The 12,676-nt window shown below is 41.4% G+C and overlaps 2 protein-coding genes across 2 annotated transcripts in view; one reads left to right on the top strand and one right to left on the bottom strand.

Annotated features, from left to right (window-relative positions):
• The window catches only part of tprn (taperin), a 33,221-nt gene extending 23,969 nt beyond the window's left edge, over nt 1-9,252 (top strand). Inside the window, exons 2-4 of the mRNA XM_006803487.3 lie at nt 1,563-1,764; nt 3,769-3,893; nt 4,695-9,252. Of these exons, the coding sequence (XP_006803550.1) occupies nt 1,563-1,764; nt 3,769-3,893; nt 4,695-4,757 (390 nt within the window). The 3' untranslated portion in view covers nt 4,758-9,252. The remainder of the gene's footprint in view (nt 1-1,562; nt 1,765-3,768; nt 3,894-4,694) is intronic.
• A 630-nt stretch (nt 9,253-9,882) lies between these two features.
• ssna1 (Sjogren syndrome nuclear autoantigen 1) lies at nt 9,883-12,378 on the bottom strand. Its single transcript, XM_087844432.1, has 3 exons — nt 12,165-12,378; nt 10,999-11,198; nt 9,883-10,106 (listed from the first exon to the last, which is right to left on the bottom strand). The coding sequence occupies exons 1-3, from the start codon at nt 12,214-12,216 to the stop codon at nt 10,014-10,016; spliced, it is 345 nt and encodes a 114-aa protein (XP_087700558.1). The 5' UTR covers nt 12,217-12,378; the 3' UTR covers nt 9,883-10,013.
• Between the last annotated feature and the right edge of the window lie 298 nt (nt 12,379-12,676).

Genomic DNA, 12,676 nt, shown 5'->3' on the forward strand with positions numbered 1-12,676 from the left:
GTTGATAAATAATCAAATAGTCAAGTCACCTTCAATCCAAAACAGTCGCTGAATGACACAAAGTGCAGAACAGGAGAAACACAATCGCAAAATCTTGACAGGGGTACTGACACAGGTGAGGCCCACACACAGTAGAAGAAAAGCCAGAATGGATGTTTCCTGAACTTGCATTTCTTTGAATAGCCAGCAGGGTAGCTGGTTTTAAACAACAGGATGTGATGGTACGGTGGCTACGAGCGTTTTTTACATCCAGTCTACAAGGGAATGGTTTTTGAGAGCTGTGAAAAATGGGCAAACACATACAGAGATACCTGGATTTGTCGGCAAGATAGGCAGATCTGATTGCAGCACAGCTGATGCACATACATGTTGATCACACCACCTGTAGATTTCTCTACAGGCGACAGGAGACAGGTGGGGAGATGTCTCCTTTTAGAATAAATGCTCCCTGACAGCTTAAACCTCTGTTGCATTCATTACACAGCCCAGCAAAGTGCGAGGGCTCGTCTCACTCGCAGATCTGTGTTTGCAAGCCTCTGAAGCATTGCCAGACAGGCGCGTCTCGCCGCATACTCTGAGACAATCAATCACAGGCCCTCGAGCTCCTGCAAGGCTGCCACCTGTCCCACTTAGAGGGCACACAAAGTACAGCACACGTAGCCTCAGATGAGTGAACAAACTGCAGCTGGCTCTGCAGGAATCCTAATTAAAAGCTTTGCTGAATAAGTTATGAAGAAGTGGGTTTGCATCGAGTTAAACTGCCATGACTGCAGTGTCATCAAATGACTGAGACACGTGATGCTCAGTGTCGACAGTATAATTACGCAGCAATAAGGAAGTAATAACCTGTTCAGTTTAACTGGGCTCGTAAAACGAAGCCTTCTCGAAGGAGCCTGCTGCGAGTGTCAAGTTCAAATCTGTGCTGGGAAAGGAGAAGTTTGGCCTGTAAACAAATCAGGTTTATAAGTCAAGGTGGCGTTGCATCAAATTATTCTGCCAGGAAGTAAATAAATGCATGTTGGTAGAATTTGAGGTATTTCAGTTGTAGAAAGTGAATACAAGAAGCTCAATGCTGATTTCAAACAAAAACGCTTGAGTGAGATGCTGAATGTGATGAGGTGTTATTGGTGTGTCTGTTAGCATTAGGAGTATTTCCAAGCAAATAACCAAGGGATTGGTATTCTTTTTTTTTTTTTTTTTAGTTTATTTTTACCAAAGATAGGAAGTTACTCCAATTTAGAAGAGATTAATTTGTGTAGATGCTCCTGATCCAAATCCGGGAACTTTTGGAAAGATTCTTTATATTTATTGCAGGATATTGTGGGGCATAATTGGACATTTCACATCATATCTTCACAAAAACATCAAGTTAGGAGACAGGAACTGAGCTCTTTGATAATGGTCATACATGTATGTTTCACTCAACATGAAACATACATGTATGACCATGTGGATTTACAGCAAAGGACTTTATATTTTAACTAAGAGTTTAAATATTCGTAAATACAGATGTTTAAAAAGAACAGCAGGTGATCACACCCCTTTTTCTGCACGTCTTTTAGCTGAAGATCTCCTTCAACGAGTCCAGCCTGCAGAGCACCTACGAGTATCCATCAGAAAGCAGCGTGTGGGACAGCGGGGAGGAGGAAGAGGAGGACAAACAAGATGAGAAGTTGGCAGACGAACAGCCGAGCATGGTGGGACGGATCCACATCCCTCGAGCCAGTTTGACCGGCTCGCCCTCCCACACCACCAACAGCAACGGTGAGATTTTGTGAAACAAAGAAGGGCTGGTTGTCAAATCTCCTTCATATACTCATGGTCCTCAGAGGATGACGATGATGATTATTATTATTTTATTTATCGTCATCACAATGTACCCTAAAATCCACTGGCTCAGATTGTACTTAATGGCACAGCTTGCAAGATAAGTGCATTTGCAGTCGCGCTTATCTTGTAAGTTTTTTGTTTGCAAGGACGAACTTTTTCAGTTTTAGTTTTAGTTTTAAATTCTCACCTCAGACGTTAGAGGGTTACCTAGGCAACCAGTGCCTGGAGAGTTTGCAAGCGACCAGCCATGTAAATCAAACTTATCAAAGCGAATCACCTTTTATGATTGATCCAGTATTTTTAGTAGTCTGAGAAATTGACTACCTTTAAAAAACACACCCCTACTTTGTCTTCACTCTTGAGCTGCATTTACTGAACTTTTCCTGTGAGCTGCCCCCAAATTAACTTAAAACCTTTACAGCAGTTTGCTTATCATGACAAGTTATATCACTTAAAAATCTCAGGCTAGCCTGTCTGCATGAGCATGTTTGGTCAGTTTTCATCTTTAAGGCTTTAGGCTTTCAGTGCGAGTATATTTGTAATATGTGTAGCCTCATAATAATTTTAGAATGAGTTAAAAATCATGTTAATTGTTGCCAACATAGCTATGCTTTTAGGTTTATTCAAAATTAATTTAGGCAAAAACCTACCAGACAGCGCACGTGCCACATTCTGATGCAAATTAGATAAAGCAGATGTTAACAGAATTAAAGGTTTAGCACTAAAAAACACTGCATGTGGAGAAGAGATTAAAATGGTGAAGTGTATTCGCATCCTAAATGAACTGAGGCTAGGCTAGTGGTATTTTTATCTTTTTTTATTTTTATTTTTTTGTAAACGGGGCTGGTTTTGTTCTTCTTTTTTTATTATGTTTTCTGCACTTTCCCACAATGGCAAAGTAAGAAGTTCAGAGAGACTGGAAACTCGTCAGGTGTTTTTTTTGTTTGTTTGTTTGTTTGTTTGGTATTTACATATCTGGGTAAAATGGCACTGAAAGATCAGACTGCTAATCTGACTACTTACCTACATGCATAGATCCAGTTTTATAAAGCTTTTAGCATTCTGCAAGTTCATATTAATAAAACAGCAGATTTCAAAACTGAAGAATTTGCGAGCGCTTCCAGAGATTAAAGAGCTGCCGATGTGCAGAAGGAAGGGGAAGATGCTGTGTAAAGTGCAAAGCTAGTCCAATCAGGTCATTACGGCTTTGTTTTGCCATCATCATCCTCCTCATTTGTATGAAGGTAAAGTGAGTATGTAAGCCACAATAGGTGTGGTGGCAGAGCCCCCTACTGGCTGTCCTGTTTACTACACCCGAGAGCAGCTGACTCACTCAGATATAATAAGCCCTTCAGCTAACAAGTGGATCCTGTAATAGCAGCATTTTTGGCCTTTTTAGGTAAAAAAGAAAAAAAATTAAACCGATGATTTTTGTATGTTTGTTAAACGTGATGACTATCGTGTCTGCTCTGGGTTACATAATGAACTATATTGTGCTTTGCCACTGGAAAATCAATAAGGAAGCTCATAATTGTAGCTCTAAATCACCAGATTATGTTACGCCCCTCTTCAACCTCTACTGAGGCTGTGCAAAAGTCTTTGGCGTTGCTTAGTAATATAAATAAAACCAATGTTTCTAAGAACTCTGCTGTCACAGTCTCCACTGTGGTGCAGCAGGGCTGAAGCAACCTATTGTGTGAAACGACTTCATCCTCCAAGAAACAGTGGCCACTGTAGTGATTTAACAACAGTGTATTCACATACTGTATCTCATAAAGCACCGTCATTAAAAGCAGCTCACATTCTTTATACCAAAAACACACTTGAAAACCTAAATGTTGGAATGACTTGGATAAAAATAAAAATGCAGGGAGGAAAGTTACACAGTTAATATCTAATGTGTTTTAGTCTTATTTATTTATTTATTTTTGTCTGTAGATCTGTCCAGCTACATTCCCAAGCACTCGGTAGACTTCAGCGCCTGGCAGGAGCACAAACACGATGACGGCATTAACCAGGAGGATGCCGCCTCCCAGCAGACACAGATAACTGAGGAGGTCATGGTGAGGGAAACGCCTTCAGCTGCCATACTTAAAGTTGGGTTTCAGACTCCACAGGAGGAGATGTGACCCCCTGTTTTTCACCTCCATCTATCAACTCAAAGTATTTGATTTACAAATATATGAAACAGAGAAAAGCAGCATATTTTACATCCATGAAAGTTGGTATGTTGCCATTTTATGATTTAATGGATTTTGGTTAAAATTATAGATGGATTATTGATTATAGATGGCACATTAAGGTACTGGGTCCTAAACTGAAACTTGTGATACTTCAGCAATTCAGACTGTTGTACTCGGCATCATTTTATAGAGTTGTAGGTGATAAATTTAATGTGATGATAAGGAAAGGTTCAGGCTTCAGAATGCATTGAACAAACAGTTTCAGACAGTGTTTTTCTTTTCCTATTATCCATGAATCTTCATTCAGAGGCATAGAGACTGGTTGGCAATTGGATGCTGGCAGCAACTTCATTCTAGTGATTGCAGCAACCTCCAGCGACCACATGTCAACCAGTTGGGGAATAGATCTGTTCATCTTGCAACCAAACTCATCTCTTGAGCCTAATATAGTCATTTTAGGCACTGAGACCCCGCCCACCTGCTGTTCCAGCCTTATGTCTGTAAAGGGGCAGCCAATCAGAAGAAAGGTGACTTAAAAGTAGAGGACAGAAGGTGAACTGAGGGCTGCACCAAAACTCAAATAGTAGTTTGATTCTTTCTAGTTTCTTTCTATTATTGTAGGGTATCTTAGATTACTTAACTTTATCTAATTCAAAGTATTTCTTTCTCTTTTCTCCTCAGCTCACGCCGGCGGACAGCTCCTCCCTCACCGACTACAGCAGCGAGCCCGCTCTTTACTTCTGATCTGCCTGACCAATCAGCTGTACAGTAGCATCGCAGCATCTCACCTGTGGGACCAGACTGCCTCCACCTCGACACTCCAGCCGACTATAAGCACATCTTCCTGACCAGACAGGAAACATGGGTGTTTTATTTTTGTTTTTCTGGCTGATTTCCTGCCACGGCACCGCCACACGCCACATTTCCAGCTGCGCATTGGAGCTGCCGGGTGGCTGGCGTGGTGTTCAATGCCCACCTTCTTTCTGAAGCTGAAGCAACAAATCCTAAAAAGAAAAGAAGAAGGAAAAAAAAAAAAAGCAGCTGGGCTGTCTTTCCCAACCCGTGATCTAACAGACAGTTGATCTGTCAGCGTCCAGAATCTTCCTCCTTGCCACGCTGTAGAAGTTTTTGCTGCTTTCGAGGTTCAAATTTAGCTTCAGGTTTTATTTTATTTTATTCTTTTTGGAGGATGTCGACGAGGGAAGGAGCCGACAGAGTTCAGTGTTATCGTGGAAGCGTGTCATTACAGCAGATTGGCGGCAGATAAACATAAAAATGGTGAAAGGGTGCCACAATTGCATTTCTTTGTTCTCTTTCTTTTTCTTTTTTTATCCGCATGTTTTGATTTGAACCCAGCACTTCTGTTGGTTCTGTCTTACTGTAAAGCTTCTCTATGCCTTTTTTTTTTTGTTAGGTTTTGTGTATTTTCTGGCAGACTATGCTGTACTGATTGAAGCTGCTGAATTTTTTTTTTTTTGGCAAGCAAACTTCAACACGCTTCACTTCTTCATGTGACGAGGGAGGAAACATATGCACCCCACCCCCCGGGATCAGTAGCACCTCTCATTTCTTATTAAATGCTTGATAAAGTGACCTTGGCCAACAATGTCTGTATGTCCGTATTGCTGAAATCACGTGTCCGTATATCTGCTCTGGAAAGCTGGTAGACCTCCCGATGCCTTTCCTCAGCTCTTTGTGTATTTATTCCTGCTTAACGTTGAAGTTTGCATGTCTGAAATCTGCTTTCTTTTTTTTTGAGGGGGGGTCGTTTTGTTTGTTTTCGGTTTTTTGTACAGATGTTTGCTGGCGAGGGCTCCGAAAGATCCCCGCCAGACCAGTCGGACCTCATCTACTTTCACATTCCACAGGGAAAGAAGGCGGTCCACTTTGAAGGCAACAGTGATTGTGATTGATCATTAAAAGAAAAAAAAAGGCATTTTGTGAGAAAGAATGAAAGTTTGTGTGTGTGTGTCTTTTTTTTTTATTATTATTCATATTTTTTATATGCTCATAATGCCAACTGATTAAAGAGTTCCTGTAAAGGCCTCGCATCCACTCTAAGGCCAGTATTGTTGTACTGTCTCCACTGGGATTCATCTCTTCTGCTCATTATTTCATGTATTTTTTACATTTTATTTCTCCAATCAGATGCAATTTGTTTTTTTTGCCGTCAGGAGCTTTGTCTTTCTCTCTGATGGATTTACAACTTATATGTTTCGTCCGGGAGTTTTGGTTGATAGATGTCTTTGCACTGTCATGCTTTTAGCTTTGTTTTGCACCTCATGAGGAAGTAAGAGTGGGCTGTAGAGGAAATGTGCACTTAAAAGAACGAGAAGCCTACAGACTGGTGACAAATTAGAGGAGAAGGTTAAAAGCGTCTCAGTGACGTGCCTCCAAAACACGATGATGTCATCTAACACGTTTGAGACTGTAGCACTTGATTCTTAATGATGTCATCCTCATAAATCCATTCAGTGACATCCCACCTGTTTCCTTTCAAGGTCGGGGAAGGGCATTATCATCCTGTAAGAGACCACTTCCATCAACCATGCCAGCAAAATTGCCCCCTGAGGGCATATATGGGGTTAAAGGGTTCAGTCTTTTCCTTTAATTTGTCACCAACCTAAATTTGGTTGAAGAGTTACATTTCAAAGAAAAGCCTGACTTAAGTCTAAGTCAGGGTTTTGATTGGGGTGGACTGATATATCAGTTTAGATTGCACTGACTGATATTTAGATATTCTGAAAGATAAAAGGTGGGGTTAATCTGTGCATTTCTAATTTCAATCCCATGTCTCAGTCGGCATGAATGAATTAAAATTTGAAATGAAACTCTTCAGCCACACACGATTGAATGCATCGCGATGAATGCCATGACCACTTTGTTTTCTTTTGCCACTCAAGTCTTACGATTGTTTGGCCTTGTCACTGTGACCAAAAACAGCAGCCCGAAGTGCAGTTTCGCCACACAGGTCCACAGGGACTTCATCTTTGTCCACCTGCAAAATCTCTCCAACCCCCTGCTGGTGTACACCGATTTGAACTTTGGATGTTTACTTCATGTGCTCAATGTGACTGCTCAGCAATGCTTCTGTTTCAGAAGACTGAATGTAATTTTTTTTTCAATAAATTTTCTGTGGTATGATTATCAGCTTACCAGAAAACATCACATTGAACAGTGAACCCTGTTATTGTTTCTCCAAACTTTAGCATGGCTGGATTTGACCTTCAATACATTTCTCTGAAAAGGTCTCAAACTGGCAAAAAGTTAGTAATAATGAACACATTTCCATCTATTGCAGTATACATTTTACTTGGTCTGGTTCAAAATAGCTGGACTTTCTTTGTGTTATGTGGCTTGACAAAGCCTCAATTCCCAGTCAAGGGAATTCTTTCACAACAGCAGTTATCAGCTTCCTTTATTAGTCCAAGCTTTCTGCTTCAGCCTGTGTGTGCACTCAGGTACAAGGAGGCATTGGACACACTTTGGCTTTCATTCTGCACAAAATCAATCAATTGAGCATATCCTACTGATATTTTAGATATGAAAAGAGAGAAACCTTACAAAAAGACCCAGAAGTCTTTCCTGGTGCTGCTTAGTCAAGAAAGCCTTTCTGCAAAAAATCATTTAAACATTAAAGGGTACTCGGCCTGATGAAGTAATAGAAGAGGAAATCAGTCTTTTCCATCACCAACCAAATCTGTGCAAATTCCTGCTAGAAGAAAATGCACAGTTTGTGCTGCTGTAACTTGAAAGCAGGGCTTCATTCAGTGGTAGTGGTAATATGGCGCTCACAAGATTGAAGGTATAAAATATATGAACTTGGAATACAGATCACCTTTAAATTTAGTTTACCAGATATAGTTTAAGCCTAGTTCAAGACCAAAAAGACAAATTTAGCCCATTGAACCTCCATGCCAGGGAAATCAAGCCTAAAAGTGAATCAGTAAATTCTGAAACCAAAACCCGTGAGGTTGGCTGCTCTGGATTGGGTTATGTGTCTGGCTTTTGTTACTAAAAGAAAGCCACCTCTGAAAACACTAAAAACTACGCTGGATTATACCTTGCTAACCCAATAATCTCTCCAATATCTTCCAATCCTACAATACACTTGACAATACCCTGTCACTTGTAGCTGTGCAAACACAATCTGCAGAAACTCGACTACGGTGCGTCTCGTGATCAAAGACACAACAGATAATCAAGGACCACCTCAGAAAAAGCGAGGACCACTGATTGAAACTTGTTGTTCACTGTGGTGTTTACAGAGTGCTCTATCATATCATGAGAGGAAATGAATGAAAACTGCTTGAAACACAAAAATCTTGGGTATGTAAACGAAAACACCAAAAAATGTTAAGTATGCTTGATTTGTAGTCATGGATATAAATCCTCCAAACACACTGATTAAAGGAGACCCATAATGCTCATTTCCATATTCTTATTCGTGGACCCTACCAGAATAGCTGTGCATGATAGAGAGGTTAAAGTAATTCTTAGTCTGAAATAAGCTGATTTAACTGCAGCTTACTTCTGATTGGCTGCCCCTCACAAGCAACCACAGGTGGGAGGGGCCTCTGTGCTTGAGATGACCATATTAGTGATATCCATGCTTTCTGATATCAAATAGAACCAAGAGTAGAAAAAACTGCCAGAAACTGAATGTTTTAAACATAAACTTTTGTCTCTCAGAGTTTATGACCATAAAAGCATTGCGGGTCCCCTTTAACTGAGCCCTGCTTGGACCTCCTTTGGAATTGTGGCTAATGGTCACATGACATACCTGTGGATCCATCAACCTGTGGTAACTGCTGCCTCTGTTGACCAAAACCCACTCTGTGGTACTCTTGCTCTCTCTGTGAACTGAAGGACCAAACTGTGGGCAAACTTCACTGATCTCGTCTTAAATGGCACCAGCAAGAACTTTTCTGATGGCCAGAGACGCAGCACTCAACTTTAGCGCTTCTGAAGTGTACACACCGACTCTTGCCGCAGTGTCCCAACCCCGTCTTTGTCTATGCCCGATGCAAAATGAGCAGTTTGTGTTGGTCACTCTGTAGCAACACTGTGGTAGAAAGCTTGCTCATCTTTTACTTTCCACCCTCCTCTCGTCTGTAAATCTACATCGCAGCAGATGTGCTTACTGTAAAGTTATTGTCAATGATTTGGGCAAGTGAAAAAAAAAAGTGATGTCATACTTGTACAAATGAAAGCTCAATAAATAGAAGACTTGAAGAAATACGAGTGCTCTAGCCTTTCTTGTCTATGAATTAAACTATGCGCCAAGTATGACTTCTATGCATATAGTTAAGGCAAAGAGTCTGGGTTACTTTATTATTTGGGAATGTCTGATGGGGAAAAATAAGCTTAAATCCCTTAAAAAAACAAAACCTGTCAGAAATCTCAGTTCTGATAAGTCTAAAGTGGTGGATGACCCACATGGGAACAAACATTTTATACACAACAAAACAAGGATATTAATCTAGAACACAAATAGGAAAAAAAACCCTCAGTGGGTAGAAGCAGCCCTTTTGGAGCCATGCAAACAGAATAAATGTGACAAAAGGTGCACTAAAGAGGCGACAGCATCCCCCAAAAGAAGAGGAATGTTTGGTGAACTGAGTAGAAACCATCGCGCTCTCCTCAACTTGCACAGGTAGTCTTCCTCCCCTCACCCCAACTGGTCATGGCAGAGTGTGGAGGAGATCCCAGGAGTCACCACGCTACCTGACATTGGCATTCACCAACAATATGCTTTTCCAAAATACCCATTGACCCACTGCCAAACCCATCACGTGTCATACAGTGTGACGTCTCACTCAACAAGCAAAACAAACAAATTGGAGTTTTAACACAAAAAAATGTTAGGAAATACATTTATTGAATCCAGAAACTTACAACAAAGGCTTAAATATATTACAAATTAGTCCAAAGTGGGGAATAAACTGCCTCAGAAGCCACAGTCAGGTGAGGTCAGGTGCACGGGTTTGCTCCTCGCCTTCAGTGCTCCGTCCTCCGAGGCTCCGTGGCTTTACTGAGGTTTCCTGCCTCCTGCTTTAGGACGCTCAGGAGAGACTGGGAGCTCTCCAATATCTGCAGGAGTTAAAACAAAAACAAAACAACATGAACTAACTTGTGCAGAAACTCAGAGGAAGTGGGGAGTGCACTTTAGAAGCAATTAAAGAAGGGGTCCAGGCTTGGCCAATTTGTTGTTTTTTAATCAGAGCAGCTCAGGAGTGTTTGTTTACAGTGATTAAGTGAGAGCACAACGGGAGTTCAGCGTCAGCAGGTGGGATCTTACTGACATCCAGTACAGCAGCCAAAAGCTTCTGTGGCCATACCCAACTTTTAATTAGTTCTTAAATCAACACTTGAGACTGAGAGGTTTTCTGGTTGATGCAGACCGTCCAACAAACAGCTATTGTTTTAGCATCTTATAACCACTGATCCATTTCTCATGCACTAATAAAGGTATCCCACCCCCGCCTCTCCTTCTTACGAACGTCTGCAGCTGGTATTACCCAGCAAACTTGGGTGAGAAGCAGTTGTGGTATGAGGCTGTTGTGCCAAAAATTACTTGCTATTTAGAGTTAGAAAGAACATTTCTGTCACAAGATAGAAGCAGCCATGGTGTGACTACATAAGATCCTTTATATTACAAAGACCCTACAATCAGATTACCTACTATCAGCAAGCACTTGGTAACAGTGGGAAGGAAAAACTCCTATTTAACAGGAAGAAACCTCCGTATAATGCAGAATAATATATAATACAGAACATCAATCAACATGGAAATTCTTGCTGGGTTTGCTGTTATGCAGAGCTTCGTTTGTTCTCCGTTCACCATGCACCTGTTATGTGGTATTGATTAACTTTGCAGAAGAGCCACATGAATTTCAATCTTTTTAAATTTTGCCTTTATAAATACCTGTGTAAACAAAAAGTCAGCATATGAAAACCACTGCAGGCTCGGTCATTGACGCACCTTGGTGTATGCAGCCTCCGTCTCGGCGATGGTGCGGTCGAAGGTGGAGCGTGCGGCGAGTCTCTGCGTCAGGCTCTCGTTGACTCGGCTCAGCTTCTCCGAGAGGACACGGATGTCGTGCTGCAGCCGCTCCTTTTCCTCTTCCTCCTGCTTGATCTGTCGGTTCAGCTCATCCCGCTTCGAGCAAAGCTCCTCGATACCTGATCGGGAGGGAAAGGTGGGATTAAACTAGAGCCTCAGTAGATCTCCTCGGGACTCAGACAGATGATTTCTGCCATAATTACGCAGCCCAAACACAGACATGGATACAGTAAACAGAGAACAATGGAAACCTTCACAGTGATCTGAAATTAAACACACTTATTAGGTCAACAACAGTAAAATACTGGTCTTAATTTTCATTTGAGTGAGTGAAATGGCTTAGCCACTTGCGGGTTAGTCGCTATCAATACCAGGACTAAAAAAGTAGGATTAGTGCTTCCCTAATTCCAGCAGACCAGAAACAGATTAACCAACACCTGACAGGTGACAAGCTTCAGCTTCACCGGGCTTTTATCTTCCAATACTTTTGAGAGAAGAAGAAAAAGTGTCACACTGACATACAGTTAAACTGCTGCAAGCACCCAGAGCTGATACCTGTTAACACCATTCGCGCCAGTGTGGAGTGCAAAGGGTTAAAGGTGATCTGAGGAGGTTAATCAGATTATTAGGCGAGGTGCAGCATCACAGGTTAACCTCTCAAAAAAGGACTTTTTTCGGTTTTAGACAAAATTACAGGCAGCAAACTTTGCTTTAACACAAGGGTGTTAACATTGCAAGCTGAGGCCAGAACACCGGCTCCCCAAAGGATCCACTCCGGCCGCAGAATAGCTCATTAAAATAAACCCAATATGACAAGACAAACCATCTGAATAAAAATGCTACAAAACACACATAAGGAGGACACAATAAACTTTAACACAATAAGTAAATGCGAGTATTGTTCTCTGGTGACAGTGCAGGCTACAACATGCTTGGTCTACATATAGCGCAATAGAGTCATTTAATAGGCAAATATGCTTAATTTATATATTAACCAGTAAGTATACTATAATTTAAATTTAAGCCGCTAACACTGTTATGCTAATCAGTCTAATGTGTTATTGACAGTAAATAGGCTCACTCACATTTGACCAGCTCGTTGTTGTAGGTCTGCAGAGCTGCAGCTTGTTGGGTCATGTCGGATTTTAGGTCAACCTTCACCGGATTATATCTGAGGTACTCGGTCGGCTACCTCGTCATCTATCCCTAGGAGCTAAACAAGCCGGGGTGGACCAAATATTCAGCAAAGCCCGTACATGGCGGGTTTCCCAGACAACTCAAACCCAGGAGGAACTACCGGACACCCAACCAGAGACGATAACTTGGAAGAGAGTCTACTTCCTGTTAAAAACATTGTGTAGAAATGAACTGGAGTTTAGAAGGTTGCCAGAAGATGGCGCACACGACCAAGACCTCAGGGAATAGGAGTAATTATAACGAAACGGCTAAAGCAATCGTTTGCAAATGCTTCTACATAAACAGCCAAAATGTTATTTTAGTTTTGTTCTCCAAGGCAATAATAATGAATTCGGAATTATATAATATCGACTCGTTACCGGAACCATCTCATGAGCGCCCCCTATCAAACCAGAAGTCG

Source organism: Neolamprologus brichardi, chromosome 7, assembly GCF_056152115.1.
Source record: "Neolamprologus brichardi isolate AB-2024 chromosome 7, ASM5615211v1, whole genome shotgun sequence".
Lineage (NCBI taxonomy): Eukaryota > Metazoa > Chordata > Actinopteri > Cichliformes > Cichlidae > Neolamprologus > Neolamprologus brichardi.